The 24,235-nt window shown below is 35.4% G+C and overlaps 1 protein-coding gene across 1 annotated transcript in view; it reads left to right on the forward strand.

Moving 5' to 3' along the window:
* Positions 1-24,235, forward strand: part of DACH1 (dachshund family transcription factor 1) — a 434,735-nt gene that overhangs the window by 203,468 nt on the left and 207,032 nt on the right. Inside the window, exon 4 of the mRNA XM_006753744.2 lies at positions 23,737-23,898. Within this exon, the coding sequence (XP_006753807.1) occupies positions 23,737-23,898 (162 nt within the window). The remainder of the gene's footprint in view (positions 1-23,736; positions 23,899-24,235) is intronic.

Raw genomic sequence — 24,235 nt, forward strand, 5'->3', positions numbered from 1 at the left:
CAGTATTTCTTTGCACTTAGTTCTCCTCTCTCAAATAGTGTGTGTGTGTGTGTGTGTGTGTGTGTGTGCGTGTATACATTCTATAGGTGTAGTACAATTTTAATAGTGCTTACTATAGTTTTGAGCACATAGTTCTTTCTAAATTGTGGTTCTTTTCATGTTTGTTGAAAACTCAATCTAATTTGCCAATTTTAAATTTTTTTGTAACTCTGAGAAATTAAAATTTAGAATAAATGATAGTAAATATTTCAGAAATATGTTTACTCTTTGAGGTAAATCTCTTGGTATGTGTAGGTAGATGATCTATGGAAAGAATATATATATATATATATATTTAACATAAGGCTTTCTTCTGCTGCCTTAATGTTTTAATATTTCAAGCATATCAGGAAAGAAAGCACTTGAAGGAAAAGCTTTAAGAAGGCAGTACAGTCCTAGTGGGTGAGGTAACTGCAGGTGTCAAGTGGAAGCATTGCCATAGTAAAAGCCTGTGGGACTTGGGTAGTGTTGCTTCCACTTTTGCTCTGTGTCTGCAAAGAGAACTAGGCTTCTGAGATAAGAGGAAATGACAAATTAGGGAGCATCCCTGGCAGGAAGCTTACTTACTATCATACTTCACTCAGGCTTAGGTTGTTTTTGTTGTTCCTTTGTTAGAGTTTACTTTTAGTTCTTTGGTAAATGCAGTGTATTGCCATTAGAAAGAGCTTATGTTTGTAGGTGGTATGGCAAGTATTTTTCTTGTAAGTACACTTGAAGAACATGTCTCTTTTGCATGAAAACTTAGGGGCCAGGTATATTGTGCTGGTTTCTCCAGGGGAGTTGGCTAATAGAGGTAAAATTTGTCATCCGATGATAGATTAATTATATAGAATTATCATTTTATAGGTTAAAACTGGTCAAAGATAAGCAGTTTCATATTGTTCAATCAAATATATAATTTTGTTAAGTTTAATTATCTGGACTTACATTATGTTACAAGACTGATTCTTGTTTATTATGAGTTGTGAGAATATTTGGGTAAATTTTTGGTCCTTACACTGTCTTCTTCAAGTATGTATTGTAGTGATCAGCTCATTTGGTTCTTTGTTATATGCAGTGTATTGACATTAGAAAGAGCTGATGTTTGTAGGTGCATTTTCTAGTTATTTTTCCCAGATATTTTAGTAGTTTTCATTTATTAATTCATCTAAAAACTGAATGCCTGCTCTGTGGAGAGTACAAGAGAGTAAAAATGTTTTGAGTCATGATCCATGTCTTCAAGGAACTTATAGTGTAGTTAGAAAAACTGGTGAATGAATAATTTCACCATACTTCCATAATAACAATAATTGAGGTTTCTGCAAAATTGAGAGGGTGAGGCAGAAGAGACAATCAACTTTGCCTTAGTAAGTCAATATAACTTTTCTTAGGAGGTGATCATTGATGTTGGTATTTATGCTTAGAAGAAAGGAGAAGAAAACAGTGAATGCAAAGGGATCAGACCCTGACAAATAGAGGATAGTTCTCTGTGGGTTTACAAAGAATATAAAGTGGGGTCAGAGCAGTGATTGGTTGGTGATATATATGGAGATGTAGGTGAAGGATGAAGGACAGATTATGAAAGCAATACTGCTGCTGTGAATAAGGTGTTTGGATCTTCTGTTATAGGCAAGAGCAATGTCAACAGAGGAGTGGAATGACTTAATTTCATGTTATAGAAAGAGCAGATAGTCTTCAGTGGGGGGAGGGAATGAAAGAGAGAGCCACTATTTGTCAGAGTGTTGACATAGTAAAAATCATGCTAACATTCAGACTTGCTTTCCAATCACCTGGATGAAGAAGAGATAGCCGTACTCTTCTATTGGTGTGGCCTTATGCCCTGCTGGTTCTAAAGGCAGATCAATGATCTCATATATAATCTTTATAGTCACGTGCCTGTGTTAGGTGCCTATGTCATATGATAGTTAACTTAAATTGTAATACAATCTAGCACAGTGATGATGAACCTTTTGAGCTCGGCGTGTCAGCATTTTGAAAAACCCGAATTTAACTCTGGTGCCATGTCACATATAGAATTTTTTTGATACTTGCAACCATCGTAAAACAAAGATTTATACTTTTGATATTAATTTTATATATTTAAATGCCATTTAACAAAGAAAAATCAACCAAAAAAATAAGTTCGCGTGTCACCTCTGACACGCGTGTCATAGGTTCGCCATCACTGATCTACCATGACAAATGCCAATTAGTAGTTCCTCAGGACATTAGGGGAAAATTCACTAAGGGTTTATTCACTTAGTGAATGTTTAGTGCTAGGAGCCAGTGATAAAATATTGAATAAGACATGGTGCTGGTTTCATGAGTATACATTATAATCTTTCTGAACACATGAAAATCTGTGCGCGCGTGTGTGTAAGATACTTGTACAAATACAGCTTGAAGTTCCCTAAAATTATACTTCAAATATTTTTAATGTACTCAAAATTTTATGATGCAAAGAAATCTCAAACTAAAAAAATCATTGGTATATGATTCCAGTATTCTTAAAATGTATGCAATAAAATGAATGAAATTAGTCTGTTAGTGTGCACCTTTGTTTAAATAACAATGATTCCAAATAAAGTTCCAAATCATAAGCAGAGGTTATTCTCAAAGGGAATGCTTCCCCTCTTGAATAGCCTACTCCTTCTATACTTTTGATGCTTTTTCTTTCTTCCTTCATTAATTCTCCCTTATCTTTTTTGCTTCTTTAGTCTCCATTTATGATTAACATATTCCCTCTTCTCACCAAACTCTCAGTCCTTCATTGCTTGAGAAATGTGTACCTCAAGGAAGCTATCTGGTTCTCTTCATCAGGCTTCTGGAAAGGCATAGCGGGCCTTTGTTGCTTCCCTTCTGCTCATGTTGTTTGTCTCTGAACCCTCACAATCCAGCTTTTGCACCATCTTTCCTGTGATGCTCTTCTCTTGAAAGTTGTCTTTGATCCTACCTTCTCACTTCTGTGTCTCCAACTATCCCTTATATATGTGGGTAGGCCCATGCAATTTTGGATTTTGACAGTTTTTGCCATGGCCTCTCAAAAATAATCTAACGCCTGTCCTCTTCTTCACATTCCTGCCTTTTCTTCTTCCCTAGCTCTGTCATTCTTAACCTGTGCGTGGACCAGTACAGTAAGTATATCCATATTACGAAGGCCTCCCTGTACCTCAATTTGCTCCAAATTTATCTTGAATATGCAAAAACTAAGTTGAGACAGGAGATATTTATTAATCCAATTAAGAAAATATATTATTTATTGCTACTTCTCTGTTTCAGGCATATATGAACTTTTGTATTTTTACATACACACATATATAGATAAAAGTGTATTAAATACCCATTGCTGCTGTAACAAATTACCACAAATTTAGTGACTTAAGACAACACAAATTTATTACCTTACATTCTGAGGGTTAGAAGTCTGAAATGAATCTTTACAGGTGTTGGTAGGGCTGTGTTTTTTCTGGAGGTCCTAAGGGTAAATTGATTTCCTTGTCTTTTCTGGCTTCTAGAGGACACCCACTTTCTTGGCTCATTGGCCCCTCCCTCCATCATACAAGTATATCATTTCAATCTCTGCTTCCATGATCACATCTTCCTTTTCTGACTTAGACTCTCTTGTTGTCCTTGAATGAAGACTTCTGTGATTCTATTGGGCCAACCAGGATAATCCAAGTTTCCCCATTACATCTACATAATTCCACTTGCCATATAAGGTAATATACTCACATATTCCAGATATTAGGTTATCTTTGTTGGTGGGTGGGGATGCACATTATTCTGTCTCCCATAATAACTTACTCTTCACTACAATTCTACAGATAGGTATTATTGTGCCCATTTTATAGATTGTAGAAAGTCCAGCTAATGAGTTATCCATCCAGGATCTCAACTGAGGTCCACCACATTGCTTCTTCTAAGCAATCTCCAATTTAATTATGCCAAGTACTCTATTTGGTATTGGGGGGAGATAACTGTTGCACACAATAAAATCATGGAAGTATGTGTTTAATTTGTAGAGCTGAACGTAAAATACATACATGTAGCCACATATGGTGCTCTGATGAGGTTCTCTTCCTTCCTCTCCTTCCTCTTTCTCTTTTCTTTATTCATAACTTTCTTAAACATATATTAACATCTCCTTCCTGTTGATCACTGACAGTGTATCCAAAATGAACAGGCCATACACAGTCTTTAGCCTCAATTGACTTTACAGATTTAAGGGCAGAGTTCATGTTGTACCCATTTTTTTTCCTTTTTAGTTGCATAGTTGGTAAATTATGATTTGAATTGAATATCTATGAGGATTGAAATTTAATTGGACACTCCCACAGTCATAGCCTACTCATAGACTTTTGAAAGACCTATGATAATTTGTTTTTATTGAAATGAAGAAGTATTTTATTGAGTGCCTATGTTTTTATTATGCTTTTATTTCCTACTGAGATTATGTATTTTGTATTATAGTTATTACCAAAACTATATTTTGCTTCTAGGAAAAATATTAGCAGGTTACATAACAGTAAATTCAAATTACTTTGCAAGTTTTTAGTAGCAATAAAAAATAGTAAGATACTTAAGTAATTGCCAGTGAATTACCTCATTTGTAATGAATTACTTTTCATAAGTGAATGCCAGACCTAGTTTTGTTTGTATCTTTCAAGTGGGTCTTAAACATGAATTTAATTAAAATAATTTATCATAAGAATTATTAACATTAAATAATACTTACAAATTTATTATGATGAAGATGCACTGTCAATTTTAGTTATGATATGAATAATTATATATGTTGAAAGATCATGTCTAGTTGTCAACTTTTATCAGAATGACTTGATAATAATTAGAATTCAAGAAGACAGAGTTTAGAGTCTCTTAAGATTCTACATGTCTCGGATTTCTTGTTTTAAAATTTTATTTGGTCTCCCATTAACACAAAGAGAGAAAGGTAAGGGTATTCCTTTTTTTAAAAAAAATAAGTTTAAATTAGATCTATTTGCCATGTGTTCTGGAAATCCAAATATCATGTGATCTCTTGTAATAAGTATTTGTTATTTGATTTAACCCACACTTAGAAGTTAACAATGAAATAGTTTAACCTCTATTTTATATAGTGAATGTTATCTATGGATATTTGGGATTGAAGCTTGATGTTGAGAGCAAATAATGTAAGGAAATAGGAAACACATTATACTCTTCTGAGAACAGATATTCTTCTCTTTAGGAAATAGAGAACCATCTAGTGAATTGTTGCTATAATATACTAAGTACTACTTACATACTGTGTAACTTGACAACTAGAAATTTCCCGTGTGACAAAACTAGCCATTGGCCAAGAAACCAATGCACTGGTAGGTATAACATAGCTCATGTAAACTTAGTATTTATTTTTTTCTAAAAGAATAATGGGGCCCTAACCGCTTTGGCTCAGTGGATAGAGCGTCAGCCTGCGGACTGAAGCGTACCGGGTTCGATTCCGGCCAAGGGCATGTACCTTGGTTGCGGACACATCCCCAGTAGGAGGTGTGCAGGAGGCAGCTGATCGATGCTTCTAACTCTCTATCCCTCTCTCTTCCTCTCTGTAAAAAATCAATAAAATATATAAAAAATCTAAAAAAATAAAAGAATAATGGGGAAATAGCTATGGTATTATTAGCCAATTGGATATATATTTTTTTTAATTTAGCTCCCACTATTTCTGGATGTTTTAATGTAAATAAATAGTAAGTATAAAAAAGTAAATATCTTTGGGGGTCAAATAAGTGTTTAGAAAACCTATGAGAATGTGGTGGGGTAGATGTTTTATAAAGGTAAAAGTGAAAGGCCTGCCAGTGAAGAGACAGAAATTCTAGCTTGGTTTTGCCCTCTACTCATATTATTAGTTGGAGAATATGATTTCTAAGACACCGCCAACTCCTAGGTCTGAATCTGATAATTTAATGACCATCTATTTTAAATGTATCCTGTAGAATTTTTCTTCATGTCCATGCAACTGGATGGATCTTTACTTTGATGTGACTTTACATATTATATTTCTTATAATAAAATATCCTTGGAATCTTGGAATATTGATTTATGTATAATGATAATATATAATATAATGATAATGTGATTCTGTTCGTGTTTTTCTTTGCAAAATTTATATTCCTTTAATTGGAATTTGAATTAAGATTGTTCTTATTATTGTAAAATTGTTTTCATATGATCTTGAATTGTGAATATTCATGTCTTTGGATGTCAGCGGACATTAACAATAGCCTACACGAATGGCCTGCTTATGTTGTGCCACGCACAGTTGAAGTTTATTGCATATTCTCCCTCATTTGATTTTCATTACCATCACAGCATGTAGATACTTTTATCAGTCCCATTTTTAGAGTAGTTAAGTGAATTGTCTAAGGTCACTTAGTAAGTTGTAGCATCTTAAACATTTGATCTAGAGTTATCCATGCAAGTACTTATAAAACAAAATTCCTCATGAGGAATATGCTTTCTACCAAGTTCCCTTATCGATCCCAGGAACTACCGTTGTAGGAACCGATTTATCGGAGTGATGTCATGCCCTAGCTCTGCCATTTGTTCTGAACTAGTAGTGGCAGCTTTGTCAATAGTGGGGATAGTAATGCCAAAAAAAAAAAGAAAAAAGAAAAAATGCAGGGAAGGACCTGCTACCATGGAATGATTGCAACAGGAATGAAAGCTCTCTTCCTGGAACACCTGTGTAAGCTTTTCACACATCCTATGTCATTTAATGTTCTCATCAATTCTGTGAATCAAATAACAGGATTCTCTTGATAAGAGCTGGGGGAAAGTTAACTGAAGCTGATAGATATTAGGTTTGCGAACAGAGGCCATCTACCTAATGGCAGAGAGTGAATTGAAACTTACATCTTCAACTAACAAAGCCTGCATTCTTCGTCCTATATGGTATTTCTGCTATTGCTCTTAATTTTTTAACTTTATTAAATATTTTTTTGTGAAGTAAAGAAGAGACCAAGGAGCACTTACATGGCAATAAACAGGTATACTCTTAAAGCTACTGTTGCCTGTGTGTTCCTTCAGTCTTCTCTCTTTCTCTTCCCTCTCTGTAGCTCTGCAGTTTTGTTTCAAGTTTTCCTATACCACTCTGCATCCTTCAGAAGGAATAACATGAGACAAATACTTCTAGTACTATACCAAGACATTGAGTAATATCACCACCAGTTTTCGCCATCTCACTGTCATAAGCAATGTTTACATGTATATTTGTTATAACTCAAGTGTGACAGTTCCTTGGTGTTAGCTATCTTGTATATATTTTATTGTCTGACAATCAAATGAAGGACATCAACTTATCATATATCCTATAGGCAAGACATCTGATGATTTATTCTGTAATATCTCCAGCTAAAGGTAGAAAAGGAAAGTAAAAGCAATTGAGTGCTAGTTCATGTTTCTGTTCTTGGTTCCTTTAAATATAAAAATCAAGGCCACTATTATAATTTTATGGAACTTTCCTGTACAAGGATTTCATTATGAGAAGTAAAATGATGCCTTGAGAAAAGCAATGATAGTATCCTCTGAATCTAGGCACATGTTAACTTTTGACCAAGCGTAGGGAAGATTTTAAATGATGGCAGATTTGGAATAGCAATGTAATTGGGCTTCTATTTGAGGCTATAAACTATTTTATTCAATATTCCCCAATAAACTTTTATTACAGGCCGAGATAGTTGCTATCCAATAACCACTTATCACTCCATTGCTTTATAACAAAAATCCTAACTCTATTGAGAAATTCATATTTTTCTTCCAACCATGTGCTTAGGAAGACTCAACACCGAGTCCCATTTCAGATATGAGTCTGGGAGACCCATTCCCTTTACCTATCATTGGGTTGGGCATAATTGGATGATACAGTTATGGCTAGTGAGTTCTGAGAGGTGAGTCTTTAGGATGTACCCTGGAAAATATTTCTTTGGGGGACAAAAAGAAATGTGTATATATATATATATATGTGTTTGAATGCACAAAATTATTGTAGCCCACTTGCTAACATATTGCAAGGCATTTCCCAATATATTGAGGATGACTGCGAGGAAACATGGAAAGAATGTGGGTTCCAGACATTGTTAACCTATTGATTTAACCAGCTTTAGTTGTTTCCCTGGAATTCTATGTAGGACTACTATGATTTTAGGATTATATACTTATTATTTAACTTGAGGATTTTTCTTACTTGCTCACCGCTTCCCACCCAGGTTTACGGCTCATGCTTTACAATGTAATGATATGTCAACACTTCACAGTTGTGACAGTGTGCAGACTGCTTCAGTTGTCATCCGAGTATCATTTTTACATGTTTATAAAGTGAAGTGATAGTGTCACATGACAGACATCAAGTAAAACATATTTGTAGTAACATTATAAGCATTGCATTCAGACATAAAAATAATAGTTTAGCTATAGCCTTAGGTATATTTAATGCTCTCATGACTTTTCTGTTTTCTTTTCATCTACTCTTTGCTTAGCCGTTTCCACAAGATGCCTAGTTATTGGTAAATAGTGATAGCATATTTTCTTTGCTTTTTGAAATTTATTAAGATACCCAATGGATATTTTATTGCAATTGTCTTTCAGAATTTAATCAGAGTATATTTATGGCTGCAAAGGTAGACCTGGAAATTATTCTTCTGTTACTAAAATATTCCATTGTGGCATTCTTATCAGTATTGCAAATCATGGTATATTGAATAAAACAAAATAATATAGAAACAATTTTTTCACTTAAAGACATATAATTTAATTTCTTTTCAGGTATTTTTAGTGTGTTTTTGAATACTTTGACATTTTCCACATGACTAAAATTGACAAAATATATAAATCAACCTTCTTTGTAACTTTTCGATTTTGCTCAGATTGTCATACTGAGATGGAAAAAGCCGGGGGAATGGGTCACTTTTGAAATACTTAGCTTTTCTTATGACATATATTAAACTCTCAGTGATAATCAACACTGTACTGCTGATTTGTTTTGACTGTCTCATTCTTTGGAAGGAAGGCTATTGCTGAAGTTTTATGTCTATTTTTGGCCATGTTCAACTGGAAAGGGCATATTCCATGTCAAAGGCTTTTCTTGAAGGACTTAACAAGCCAGATCTCAGTGTCTGAGTTTGTTTCCAAACTTGAATTTCTCGAGTTTCAGAGAGACAGACTCCTATTAGGCCACCAGGCTAGTGCAGCAATGTTTAGTTATTATTTCAATCAAAGAACTGTGTTCCATTACCCTAGGATCTATGTCAAGCTGTGGATTAGGTTCAAAAACCAACAAAAGCTCCCGGTGGTTGAAAGATTCTAAGTATTTTGCTACATTACTGCATTGCTGGCGTGAGCACGTTCTTTTAGCATCTTAGAGCTTCCCAATGTTACAATTAATTAATTGTGTCTATGTAGCTAAAACACCAGTCAGAGTTACCGTCTGCACTTTTAATGAATCCTTTGAGTTCCCTTGATCTTTCTTTTCCTCTTTGTGCATTCTAACGTAACTTTCCCAAACCCCTAAAACTTTGATGAATGGAATAAAGAACCAGATTTGTGATACCTGGTTTGTTACTTTCTCAAGCTTCTCTGACCTTGGTGTCACTTTCTAAATGTACCTCAGCTTTTTTTTTTTTTAAGGTAAATGGAAAAACTGTACTTATAAAGCATGACTGTTCTGGCTATGATTCCTAACTCACTTACCCAAAAATGTATAGTACCTGTATTAGCCATTCACTCTACACATTCAAATACAATGTTTCTTTTCTAGAAAGTTGTTGCTGTTTCTTCATTTTTCTTCATATTTTATTCTTTGATCCCCAACTATAGGCATGTCTGTACACAAGTTAGGTAGAAAATAAAGTGGGGGTCAAAAAATTATGTTTAGCAATTGCTCTTTTGACAGTGTTTTTCAAAATGCTACCTTTGGGTAGCATTTCATGGATCCTTGCATGAAATCGAAACCTGCTCATTGATTCTAAAACCCTCTACCAATTAATGAAAACTATCTAAATTTGCTTCAGATTCTGATATCCAGATTTAACCACACTTTTAGAAAACGTGTTTTTAATCATCATTATTCTATGCATAGAACTGGACTTTAAAAAAAAATTCAGCATTTTCGTCCAAATGTCTTTAATCTCTATATTTTGCATTTTCTTCTAAGACTCCTTCACTACTCTTGGCAAATATAGGCTGATCGAAGCATAGTTGCTGGTATAAACGCCCTTCACCCTTGACCGCTGTAGAACTCATTGCCTCCCAGCTGTGCAGAGTGTATTTCTTAGTAGAGAGCCCGGTCTTGCTTTCACCTGGTGCTGCTGGTGTAAGCAGCGATCATTTTTGCATTCAAAGGTGGCCAAGAGAGCATCCGGAGGACGTGTTCCAGGAATGAAGTAGAGCCCAGTTCCGTCCAAATGCTGCCAGGTGGGAAGAGGTTGGGTGCCCTGCTGAGAGCATTGTGTTTAATGGGTGGAATCTGGGGGTGGAGTGGTCAGTTAGGAGCACAGGGCTCTAGCCCTCCTCCTTTTCTGTTTGAGAGTATCTAAGGGAAGATGCAGAATATGGCTTCTTCCCTTTCTCACAGCTTATGTGGACTCCGTTGGTGATGCGAGGATCTGATGTATTAATGCTGTGGTGTGCAGATACAGGTGTTGGAATTGAGGCCATGATAAGTTTTATACTTTACACCAGAAAAAAAAAACAAAACAAACAAAAAAAAAACAGCATGTGGGTTCAGAACAACTCAAGAAAATACTGAAAATACTGTTTCTTCTCTAGAAAATACTGAAAAATAAAACTACCCATAGGCCCTTCAGTGTTGGTTGAGTGTCAGACAGATAGACTTGTTCCTCTTAAATATATGAAGTGCATACCAATAAAATGAATTATTTTGCTACTACTGTTTTTTGTTTCTGAAAATAAAATAATTTTTGTACTAACATGGGGCAGACAGCACCTAGATAATGTACCTATTTACAATGCATTTGATGAATATTGAAACCACAATGCGATGTGTGCAATCATATTGAGATTCTAAGACTCATGTTTTCTCAGCAGGAGACTGTGATTTCAGAGCCTTGTGGAGAACACACGATGTCTTCCTCCTCCTCTTGTAGTTTACATTTAGCTAGAGAGGTTGTTCTCTAAGATTCAACACCTAAAGAATGCCTTATTTTAGATTGTTCAAAGCTGACCTCTGCTTTTAGGAAAGTTTATCTGCACTTTTTCATCTGTTTGGAGACATACATTTTTGGTTAAGAGATCGAAGACAATCTTTCTTTGTCCTTTTCTTTCTTTCTTTCTGAGTGGGGGAGGTTGAGATAAAAAAGAATGACTGCCTTAAAAGTCACACATGGCTGTAATTTAAGATTTTTTTCCCTCTCATTGTCCGTAACAGTTGAAAGAAACCTTCAATGAAAGTTTATTAACTAGGCCAATGCCTGAGGCAATAAAGGTTCATTTATTACCAGTTTCTTGGCTGTTTTTCTTCTTCTATTTTTCGGTTAAACTCATAGCGTAAGATAATACTTCACAAAATTAAACCTTTGACCTTCTGTAGAGTTAAGTCTCCTTTGATTAGATAAAGTAACAATTTATGGTCCAGCATGAGGTTGCACATGAAATGAATAATGCAATAGACTCCGTGTGGACTGGGAATCTATTGCTTTTGAAAAGATGAATGCTGTTTAAAGGGGGAAAAGTCTGCTTAAGTGTGTTGTCTTTATTCAATATGCACTTTAGCAATATTTCAAAAGGCTTTACTTCCAATATAAAGTTATGTTTGAATCTTCTAATTCTCTTAAGAAAAATCTATGGTAAAAATACTGCAAAGAGCTTTTGTAACGTTTTGTAGGATTGTCATACCAGTGATTATGCTGTACATTCCAGGAATTATAGAGGCTGAATTATAAAAGTAAATGATTGCATGAGAAAAATGACTATTCCTTTTATAAATGGAGTTCTATAATGATGGGACAATTAAAATATTATAATTTGTGATAACATTATATGCCACAACTAACATGGCTTACATCAAATTGATATTTAATAATTTTAATAAGAAGCAAAGTAAAAAAAATAAAATATAAAAATAATAACCTGAAGTTGGGTTCTTAATTTTAAAACCAGTGCATAGGAGTTCAGATTCTGGTAATTATGATGTGGTAACCTTGTGAATAACACTAATGTTTTCAAATTTGTTTTGCTTTAGTCATGTTATAAATTTGAAATGACATAACTCCTTGCCAAACGAGTGACTGTATATAATTTTCCCGATATTTCTCTCATTTTTCTATGTGTTCATTTCAAACTTGTTTGGGAAAATTGAGAAAAATCTCAAATCCATCAGTGAAAATACTTTATTAGGGTTACTTAATTACTACAGAAATGATACACGTGCTTTCAGACTCAGAATTGATGTTTATTTCTACCTTCAGCTCAGTGGAGATAGAGAAATGTGTACATAGTACAGGTCCATGTTTCTCACAAAGCTGTTGCGATTAGCTGATTGTTTAAATTACTAATTGACATGCAGAAGTTGAATGCTTGAGAGAAGTGTTTTAGTTTTAGATTGGTCTTTTTCAATTAGCTTAAATTATTTAAGGCGAATAAATCTACTGCAGTGATTTAGTTTCTTTTAATAGAATCTCATGGTACAACATAAATTAGGTCAAGAGAAGATTTTGGATCACACAGCTACAGATTTTGCTCCTAAAATGAAGAGATATAAGAACAATTAAAGATTTGCTATGATTTACTAGTGTTTTGAAATAAAGTAAAAGGTTCCAGCAGAGTACACAAAAGGATCACATTTCTTGCCCAGTTAGGAAATAAATGTTTCTTTCAGTTTGAATGATCTTTGCAGCAAAAAAAGAGGAATGAATGATATAATACCAACCACTGGTAATTCTTCCTTGACGTCCATCCACTCTGATCCTAGGTGAGCTGGGTTAAATATACTAGTCAAATATCAGAAGGGAAATAGCTTTAAACATAGCACTTATTTATTGAACAATAAAGTATGCTGTTGTCTCCAAATCAAACAATTTAAGTAATATGTCTAAGTTACACTCAAAAAATTAATTTGACTATGATTTACAAAAAAGGTATGCAAAAATAAAGGCTTCATTTATTTAACTTTCCACCCCTGAGGTTATGACAACTACTCAAGACCTGTATTTCTTTTGTATCTTCTCTATTGCATTGCCCTATTTGTTTTTCTAAATTAATCAGGATTGTTCTTTCCATAGTCCAACATTAGAACTGTAAACCAAAACCTACTCTTCCAAGGACTGTTATTGGCCCATTACCAGCTACATTTTCCTTGTAACCAAATGAGAAAAATACCTGCTTTGTAGGTAGGTATTATATAAATACAAGAATCTAATGACAATGTGCAGGAGGCAGCTGATCGATGTTTCTCTCATCATCGATGTTTCTAACTCTCTATCTCTCTCCGTTCCTCTCTGTGAAAAATCAATAAAATATATTTAAAAAAAAAGAATCTAATGACAAAGGTATGAAGAACATATTGCCTCAGCTAGCTTCTCTGTTCCTTTTGTTGTTCAGTGAATATGGTTGTGTATTGTTCCCAACCCAGACCCTGACCTCTATTTAGAAAGCGTGTGTGTGTACAATGACATTCGTTTCTTGAGTCTTTTCCTTACAAAAAAAAGTTTTAAAAAGCTAATAGTTAGTATAACTAAAAACTTTTGTGGCCACACCTACTTCAGCTGTTTCTATCTCATTGGATAAGTTCCCCCCAATGAGATTTCCATGTAAAAAGGGTTACCTATATTCCACATTTTTTTTCTCAACTCTTCTCCTTACCAACAACCCCGAACTGATAGAGCTCCACATGCTACCTGGATTCTGGGAAAAGAAAACAAAGGGGGGGGGGACTCTTATTGAGTTATTAATGGATTTAGAAGAGAATTTACATGGTGTTCAGGAAAGGAGAAGAACATTTGGGGGAGATTACTCTGAAGCTAAAGTGCCAGTGGGGTGGCTCTTTTTCAGGAAGGTAAATTTACGACACCATTTCCTCTTTTCACTTATTATTCTGCCTGAGCTGTCATCAATATATTGACAAGAAGTCTCTTTAAAGATGTCTTTTAGAATATCACATACTGTCAGATACTCTCAGGCCAGTAAGGGCCACCTGCCTGGGCTCAACTCATTGAATAATTTGGGGTGATAAGAAATGTAGGGAATAGGAAGTGTTGGGCCTTAGACAAACATAAGGATATTTAATTCCCAGTTTATTGGAGAATGGAATAATAAGAAATAATAAAAAGAGTGCTTTAAAGAAAATTAGAGTCAAGTTTTACCTATTTCACTTTGTTTTAATTTTTTCTATATTCAAAACATATAGTGGAAAATCATTTATTTACTCTTCTCTTTTTCCTTGTTGTGTCATATTTAAGATATATGACCAGGCTAATATATATATTATATTTCACCAGTAGTACAGGTTAAACATTTTGTGCATAGTTAAACTTGAATGATTATTTTTGTGGCAAATATAGTCTCAATTTTACAAAACTGAATCACAAATGAACATTTAGAACAGGTTCCTAAGTAGAGTCAACTTATATTTGTGATATCACCTGAGTGTCTATAATCTTGACTTCCTATGCAATTCATAGCTACTTGAGCAAAGGTGATTAATTTTCTTTCAATGATTCTACAGGTTTCTGTGTACTCTTCTTTTTGCATTTATTGACAGAGCTGGTGAGGTCAATGCTGAACAGGGAGTTAGGGGAATTGGATTACTCTGTCATTATTTAATGGTGTGACTTTATAGAAATGATTAACCTTACTGCCCCTAAATTTCATCATCAGTGAAATAAAAGGGTTGTATTAAATAAAGTCTTGCTCATTTTCATGTCTTCTAAGTTTATACCCCAACTGGCTGTTAAGAAATACTCTTCTAGCCGAGACCGCTTTGGCTCAGTGGATGGAGCGTAGGTCTGCGCACTGAAAGGTCCCAGGTTCGATTCCGGTTAGGGGCGTGTGCCTGGGTTGCGGGCACATCCCCCGTGGGAGATGTGCAGGAGGCAGCTGGTCGATGTTTCTCTCTCATCGATGTTTCTAACTCTCTATCTCTCTCCCTTCCTCTCTGTAAAAAAATCAATAAAATATATTAAAAAAAATACTCTTCTAAAGGTGATACTGTTAAAAAAAAAAGAGTAAAAGTGAGTTATTTAAGAACTTTTGGTGTCTAGTTCAACTTTTCATAAATTGCATATTTTCTTATTTTAACCATAGTAATTTTAAATCTTCATTGATTACATTGCAGCCTGATTCTATGAGTTAATGATCAGAAGTTGAGTATTTCAAAGACTTTCATGGAAATTCCTCAGTGATGTACACATGGTCAAACGACATCCCCATGGTGCTCCCTTCTCCTGACCTCAGTACTGCTGTCATTCCTTCACTCTGGCGATTGCAGTTTTAAACTATTCAGAATAAAAATGCTACTTTTGATACCTATTTGATTTATTAGTCATTTTCAAATTATACACTCTCTACTATATGTTTCTTCAAATTCATGGGGTTGATTTGTTGCTCCAAACATTTAAAAAATCTAATTAAATCAATTGAAGAACTGAAAACTGGGATAAGGAGTGTTTCCATTAATGGCCTCAAAGATCAATTTTCCTTTTCTCGCCAGAATATAAATGTGTTTCAAAGGGCAAGTAAAGTCCGTCTAATGGACATTAGAAGACAAATTCACACTCAAAATTTTCAATCCACCCTGATTCACAATTAAGTTACTTATTCTGGTTGCTTAACAATACCATTATTTAATCATTTAAGAGTGAGAACAGGCATGTTTCAGTTCCAGTTTTCATTTATTTAGAAGATATTGAGAAACAAAATAACTGTGAAAATTAGTGTCCGTATCTTAGACAGCTTGTATTTCAATAAGGAAAGGAAGAAAACAGAGTAAAAAAGCAAGTACTGGTACTTTCAAGTTGTTATATTGAGCCAAGAGTTCTTCTAAAACTTGGAGTGATTTCAATTGAGTTGTAATTCAAACTCATATGAAGCTTACAATGAATGCACCTTCAACAGAGTATTGCAGAGACTCTATAGGAACTGTCAGGAGCAGAAAGATTACTTCACAGTAATGACTGTGGAATTGAACTATGCTTTTTGATGTTTTACTTCCCGAATTGAATTGTTAGACAAGATTAATTGCACACAGTGAGAGTTTTAAATGAATGACTATGTAAACCATTAAGTTTCTCTGTATGCTATTGGGGGGGGGGTGCGGCTGGAAGGTTTAAATGAATAAATGTATTTAATGCACAAAATGCCTGGGCTAATTGTAAAATTCCTTTACTAACATCCTTTACTGAAAATTGAAACCCACTTTATTCATCTGTCTTGGTTATATTGCTTTGGGTTGAAGTAATTTAATATCTCTGCTTTCCACTAATCTTTTAGCTCAACAGAAGTAAACAATAGGTTTCATAAATTAAAAATACACTGTTCTGAACATGCTTATAAGATTAAAAAAACAAGGCTGTAAACATTTATGACTGAAACAAACTAGATTGTTCAAATACTGCCATGATGTATCATGTATATCAATATGGCACTGATATCAGTTAGAATGCAAACAAGGTTTTAAATGATGTGCCCCTTCATTTCAGCTGGAGAATCCGCTTCACACCATCTGCCTATCAGATGGTTAGGAACCAGGACTGCGTATTAATGCCACATGTTCGATTTTCCTCCTTCTTGTAATGGTTAGATTCATATTGCTAATAGCTGTGCATAAGCACTGTCGATGAAATTTCTGTGACTGTGGAGTGATGAGATATTTATAAGCTGCCTGTCTCCCTGAATAATCAGTAGGAAGAATGCCAGACATAAATAACTTATCAATTCCAGCATATTAATAATAACTACCATTGGCTATAATCTACTGCATGTTTAAAATGGCTTCTTCTAAATTTGGGTAAAGTGGCATAGACTAATAAAAAGTCTATCATATGGAAGCTTTGAATGCGGACTATCTCTTGCATATAACCCATTTTATTTTACCTATTAAGTTTTGGGAAATGCATTTTATATGGAATGTGATGTAAAAGTAGACAACCTATCAAACATTTGGAAGTCATCTTGATGCCTTTGAAACCAAAGATCAAAGATTGGACCTTTCAAGTTAATGAGCAAACAAACAGATCAGAGAAAGAATTTGACAGCAATATGTCTTTTTTATTGATATTTATAATCTACAGTTGTAATCTACACTTTATAACTAGGGGTACTGACTTATTTGAAATAAATAGACTGGGGAATTTTCCTTTTGTTAAAGAGAGTGATCAGGATTGTATAATGGCATTTGAAGGATTTAAAAGCTGTCTTGATAAAAGTTGAAAGCAGGAGAAGAAAGCTATCTTTGCAAATTAAAATAAGGTACTTAAGGGGTAACAATGCCTGCTTTCCTTCTAAATGATACACCTATGGATTGGTTTTCGGATATTGAACGTGAAGTAGTGGAGGTTTTGTATCATTGTAGCACAGAGTGCAGATTTTTGTGATTTTTTTTGATGAATTTGATCAATGTAGTTTACTAAATCAAATGCTTTGATAGAAACATAATGTTTAGATCTCCAATTGTCTAATGGCTAAATTTTCACTCTGCTATTAGGTAGCTTTTGTCATATTTGCATTTTTGTGTGTAGCTAAACAATAGCAAAACTAAATATAAGGACATGATGCGTATTATGGGTTACTTGATAATAACTACTACCATTTTGCAGAGGGCTTAGTATGTGTCCTTACTGTTTAGCATATATTATTTCACACATATTTTCTACTTCCCTATGAGATCAGAATTGATATCTCAGATTTTAGCGACTAGGATTTTGAAGCCATAGGAATTATATAGTTTGCTGTGTAGTATTCCAGGTAAATTAGATGCATGTTGTCCAAAGTTTGTACGGTTTTATGGAATGCTTTTTTTTTCTCAACCACCATATTTACTCCTTATATGAAACAGAGATTAGATAACGAGGATTTCCCATACAGTTTCTTATTCATCAAGAACTTAAAAAAAATTGTAGCGGAGCATCAAAAAGTGAAAGTAAAAGTACAGGAACTCTATAAGCCAAGATAAAAATGATTCCTAACAATAACCAGTTTTTAAAATATATATAGAATTTGCTCTGATGGAGCAAAGCAGAACTGGGCCCCCAGCATTGAGTTTGTATGATAATTCAGACAATAATATGACAAGCACTATTTCTAAATTCTGTGTAAAATCTATTCTTTTGTAAGAGAAGAGTTTGTTGAAATCAAATATAAATGAAAAAAAAACAAGTTATTTTTCATGATATAGACATTTGGACTCTATATTTGCTTGCCAACCCTTTTCCTGAGGGCCAATCAGACTTTTTTTTATATAAATTTGATCAATGTAGTCTACTAAATCAAATGCTTTGATAGAAACATGATGTTTAGGTCTCCATTTGTCAAATGGCTAAATTTTCACTCTGCTCTTAGGTAGCTTTTGTCATATTTGAGACTTATCCTTTCTCTGAAGGAAAATGCATTTTTTAAACAAAATATTTCTCAACCCATTATTTTCATCAGTAATTAAAGCTTCCCCATTGATGACGATAAAATTGGATTTAGAATCTCTTAAAATAAAATAAAATCATATTACATTCGACTTCTCAGTTCAGTACATGTTTTTGTCATAGTATACGAGATACTACAAATGTTCTTCGAGAGGATAAAAAAGTGTGATTGGTGAGGTAAGTGGGTAAATCATTCTTTAGTATAAGAGATTTTTTTTTTAAAAAAAATTATTTTTTGATTTGTTCCTTGTTTTCCCTAATGAAAGAAAAAAAAATCTGTTGAAAACTTGTGAACTGCATTCAGAATCAGGAGCAATTATCCAAGCTGTTTAAGTCACGATTACAGTAGATTCCAGATAGATTTATGGGTGTAGTGTTGTTAGAGATGAATGCATGTGTGACTCTGCATCGGAAACACAGAGAAGCGGTGTGGCCTGGCTGTCCTCTGCTTCTGCTGTGGTAGGAGAAAGGCAGGAGACTCACTTCTGCCACGCGCCGCACACTGGAGCAGTCGGCCTCAAAAGCCGATTCCTCCATCCAACCCGATTTTGTATTTTAATGTGCCCTCCTAGATGTGTGTGCATACTCACTATTGAGAGCCACTGCGATGAGGCTCTGCTTAGTTAACAAGCTTTCACTGTAAGATGCAGACACACTTTAGTGTAACTGACTGTCATCAAGTAATGTAACCTCATTGAGCATCAGATAAAACCTGTTGGAAGGTAGATGCACTGATTCCTCAGTCCTTCCCAGAAATAGTCTGTGGCTTTGACTCCAGGGAAGATAACCTCTACTTTTACCATGCACTCCAGCTACATCTCTATCTGGTGTAGAGTATCGCTTTAAGAAACACGGGATCACCTAGCGCAGCAGGAACAAGGGGTTGTTTTGACAGGGAAGGGCCAAAAGCAGTGGTGAAGTTGCAGTAGTGTACGTGTTGAGTATTCAAGGAGGGGGCAACAAACATCTCCATGAAGCCGAGGCAAGGGGAGAAAGCTGAACTGAGGAGAGGACTAGGAGAGCGAGAGAAGTGGATGGTAAATGTTGTGGGTCGCCAGTGTTAACACAAGTAGACAATTCTTGATTATATGGAAATTGGTTCACATTCAGAATTCTCTATGAAGTATAGATGAAAAAAAGTTATTTTGTGAGTTCATTACATTCCCCACCCCCCCACCCCCACAAAAATAACTTTATTAGAAAACATAATGTACAATGGGGCTTGTTTCTAAAGCAAGTTATAGGTTCTGTGCTAAGTTTGTATAGAGACAGCAAATTGGAGGGATATGAGAGTTACATCAGATATTTGAAGGGGCCACTGCAAGGCCAACAGGAAGTGCGGGAAGTGCAGGGGTTGGGGTGTGAGGCTTTTGTGATCTTCTCCATCCCAGGCAGATGCAGCTTTGGTGAGATTCACTTTCTATTAATGAGATTTGCTACTCCTAGTAGATCCAGGTTAACTTTCACATAAACATAATGTTTCAAATTATTTACATTGATAGTGTCAAAATAATGACTATATTTCCCCTTTGGTTTTTCCAATTAATCTACTTTGAGAAGCATTTTTTTTTTCATTCAGTGACAATTTGTGCCAGGCATTGGGGTAGGTGTTTGAGATGCATATTTTAGGAAGTATTTCTGTCCTTTCAGTATTATAATCTAGTGGAAGGAGCTAACCCTAAACCTACCCCACTACCACAGGCCCTTTCTTAAAAAAAAAAAAAAAAAAAAAAAAAAAAAAAAAAGTAAAAATAGTTTAAGAGACTGAGTTTCTCTTCTCAGATTGCACATGAATATGATGTGAGGAGCAGTAAAATGAACCCAAAATATACAAATGCAGGGCCCCAATGAGAATCTCAGAGGATAGAACTCAGCTATTTGCACATTTTAAAACTCCAAGGGTGATTCAGAGCACAGAGGATGGCAGACTCATACAGCAGGGGTGAGAACACAGGCGAGTGGATGGCTAGCTCTTCTCTGTAGGAGTCGGGTGGGGAAGGTCAGCCCTTTAAAATAAGTGAGTTTTGAGCTGATTCTTAAAATGTTGGTAACTGTTTCCCAGGTAGGCTGAAGAGTCGGGAACCTTAGCCTGCTAGTCCTAGAGCATAATATTTAAGCCACCGCATGATGGATGCATAGGTGGATCTGGAGTAGGGGACTGGGGAGCTTTTCTAGAAAGTGGGAATAATGCAAAGTCTGGCTTGAAAGAAGGAATGTAGGCCTTTAGAGGAAGTGGAAGAAGGCCTATATGTCTGGAGCACAGAGATCAAGGGGAACCTGAGGGAACAGATGACGTTACACAGATAGGTAAGAACTAAGCACAAAGGGCCCTCACAGCCAGGCAGAGCTTCCAACTAGCACTTAAGAGCAGCCATTGCATGTCATGTTGGATTTTTATTTTCATAAGGTTACATTGACTGCTAAGAGATTGGAGGGGGAGGAAGTGAAATCTGTTAAGATGCTATTACAGTATTCCAGGGACGAAAAGTTGGCAGTTTGCACTAGGGAAAATCAGTGGGAACGGAGAAAATTGGGTAGATTTGAAGGCTATTAAAGAACTAAATGTGTGTGACACACACACATTATATGTTATGTCATTTGGAATTTTATTAGAATTGTACAACTGGGGAAACTGTCAAGTGGAAAAACAGAAGAGCACCATAAATTAGATTAGAGAGATGATAAAATTACTAAAAGTATTTTTAAAAAGTTGACAATGAATGTAGTCAGCTAAGGAAAAGTAGATTTCTTCTATCTGAGGGAACTGCGGTCAGCCATGATGTTCATACCCTGGACTGCACTTGCCTGTTGAGGAGCTAGAATGCAAGGCATGACTAGTTTTTACTCAACATGTGGCTTTCTTCACCTAGTTTATCTTATTTAAATCTCATACTACCCCTTTGTGAATATAATGGTTTTACAGATGAAGAAACCATACTCAAGAATATTATATGGCTTCTCCAATGCCATGTCATGCATAGTTATGTTTTATGCTACTGAATTAGATTCAGATATTCAGTATAATAGCAACCATATCTCAAGTTGTAGGTTTGTCTTTTTTATTCAAATACTACATGTAAATCAAAGTTAAAGGCCCTAGAAGTGTCATAACTTGGAGATGGAATGACATTAGTCAACAAAGAAAAGGGACAAGTAGAATGTGCACATTTGTAACAAGTCAAAGTTGAAGAAGATAGATTTTCTGGGAAACACGAAGAGAACTTTAAGAGAACAGGAAAGAAAATATTCTGGAACATCTTCGAAGGAAATGAGTAACTGGGGAGAAAAATTCAATCATAGGAAGATGAGAGAATCATTTCAAGTTGGAACTTAAAAGGCAATAAATGCTAGCTCCAGACCCAGAAGAATTGTTTGAATTTAGATCAGGGGGGGGGGGAGTGGTTATCAAGTTTTCATGCAAAGATCTAATCTGAAGGTTTTGTGTTGGGGTGAAGGTAGTCAAGACCTCTTTGGTTTGATTTGAAGGAAAGGTGAGCTCTTCTCCTAATCTAGAGAGAGAGAGAGAGAGAGAGAGAGAGAGAGAGAGAGAGAGAGAGAGAGAGATTCACACAGAGAGAGAGAGAGAGAGAGATTTCCACAGAAATACTTTTATAATTCCTGAGGCTATAACTTATTTGCTGTAGTAACCAAAAGTGATGATTAGTGGGGAGGAAAAGAAGAAGAGAATTGTGCAGTCTCTAATCCACCAGCTGGAAGTGGAAATAAATCACATAAATAAATTTAAACCAGGCTGAAGAACTGTAGTCAGAAACTTTGAAGCAGTCATAGTAGAAATAAATATAGAGGGAGATGGTGGTGGTATATATTGTCTCACGGACTATTAAAGTTTTACAGTGAGGAGAGATCATATATTTCAGTGTATGATTTTTTGCAGATGAGGAATGCCAAGATAAAGTGAATTGCCTTGATAACAATTCAGACATTTAGCCCAGTTGGTGTGGCTCAGTGGTTGAGCATGGACCCATGAAGCAGGAGGTCAGGATTCCATTCCTAGTCAGGGCATATGCCTGGGTTGTGGGCTCAATACCCAGGAGGCAGGCAGGGTGCAGGAGGCAACCGATCAGTGATTCTCTCTCATCATTGATATTTCTATCTCTCTCTCCCTTTCCCTTCCTCTCTGAAATAAAAATATTTTTTAAAAGTTCAAACATTTAGAGAAAATAAACATTCCCCTGCTCAGAAACCTCAGCTGGCTATGTCTACACTGTACACAAAGCATGGCCTTCCTTTCAAGGCAGGCAGGGTGCAGGAGGCAACCGATCAATGATTCTCTCTCATCATTGATATTTCTATCTCTCTCTCCCTTTCCCTTCCTCTCTGAAATAAAAATATTTTTTAAAAGTTCAAACATTTAGAGAAAATAAACATTCCCCTGCTCAGAAACCTCAGCTGGCTATGTCTACACTGTACACAAAGCATGGCCTTCCTTTCCTGCGCTTTTATAATCTGATCAACTCTATTTCTAATCTCACATCCACTTCTACCTTCTGTTCTCTGGCTGAACAGAGACGGATCGCTCTGGGCACACATAACGGCCTGTGTCAGGGAAGTGAGTCATGGAGCAAGGATGTTCCAGAAAAGGGGAACAGCATGTGTGAAAGCACAGGCTTCGAGAGGCGGAGCATGTGTAAGTCCTGGTGGCATGTTCGGTGTAGCTGGAGTGTGGCATGAAAATGAGGAAACTTTAGGTGACAAGGTAGGTTTACTCCTTAGGGTAAGACTTAGTGAACTGTTACGCAGTTCCAATTTTTCCCCTTTCGGCAGCTGGAGAGCATTTTTAAGCAGGGAATGACATGTTCACATTGGTTTGTCAGAGAGGTAATTCTGGCTGCATTCTACTACTATCCTTCTTTGTATGAATTATGTTTCTGCTAATATTTAATTTAGGAGTTTAGAGAGCAATCTCCCATTTATATCTATTTTTTTGGCTAGGTGGGGAAGAATGTATGTTATCAAAGTATGGCATAAAAGAGTCAGATACTTTAATGTGTTTGTATGCCTGTTATATAAAGCACATGAACTATTACATCAAAAAATCTGATTTTGAATCACCTCATTTTTAATCTATTCTTTTTAGGTCTGACAGCAGCAGCTGCAGCGGCTGCCGCTGCTACCAATGCAGCGATTGCTGAAGCAATGAAGGTGAAAAAAATCAAGTTAGAAGCCATGAGCAACTATCATGCCAGTAATAACCAACATGGAGCAGATTCTGAAAATGGGGACATGAATTCAAGTGTCGGTGAGTTGTATGTTCACTGAAATGTATTGTAATCATTTTGCTACCAAATTACCTTATTTTCCAGAGCAAAACTATTGGTTACCCATTCAAGAAGTTGTTCCTTTTATCTCCAAAACAACGTATATTTTGAAGATACTACTTAGCTTCCAATAACATGCAGTTTAAATAAATAATTAGCAACATTATTTTTTATTATAAGATCAACTTTATGCCTGCAACTTCTATAAGCATTCAGTTAACATCTTTTATAATACAAACAAGCTTTAATAATCAGAATTCTAAAATATTGATTATGGGTAAGATGGCAGAAGAATATTTACAAACAAAATCATACTCT

The sequence above is a fragment of the Myotis davidii genome, unplaced genomic scaffold (genome assembly GCF_000327345.1).
Source record: "Myotis davidii unplaced genomic scaffold, ASM32734v1 scaffold10, whole genome shotgun sequence".
Lineage (NCBI taxonomy): Eukaryota > Metazoa > Chordata > Mammalia > Chiroptera > Vespertilionidae > Myotis > Myotis davidii.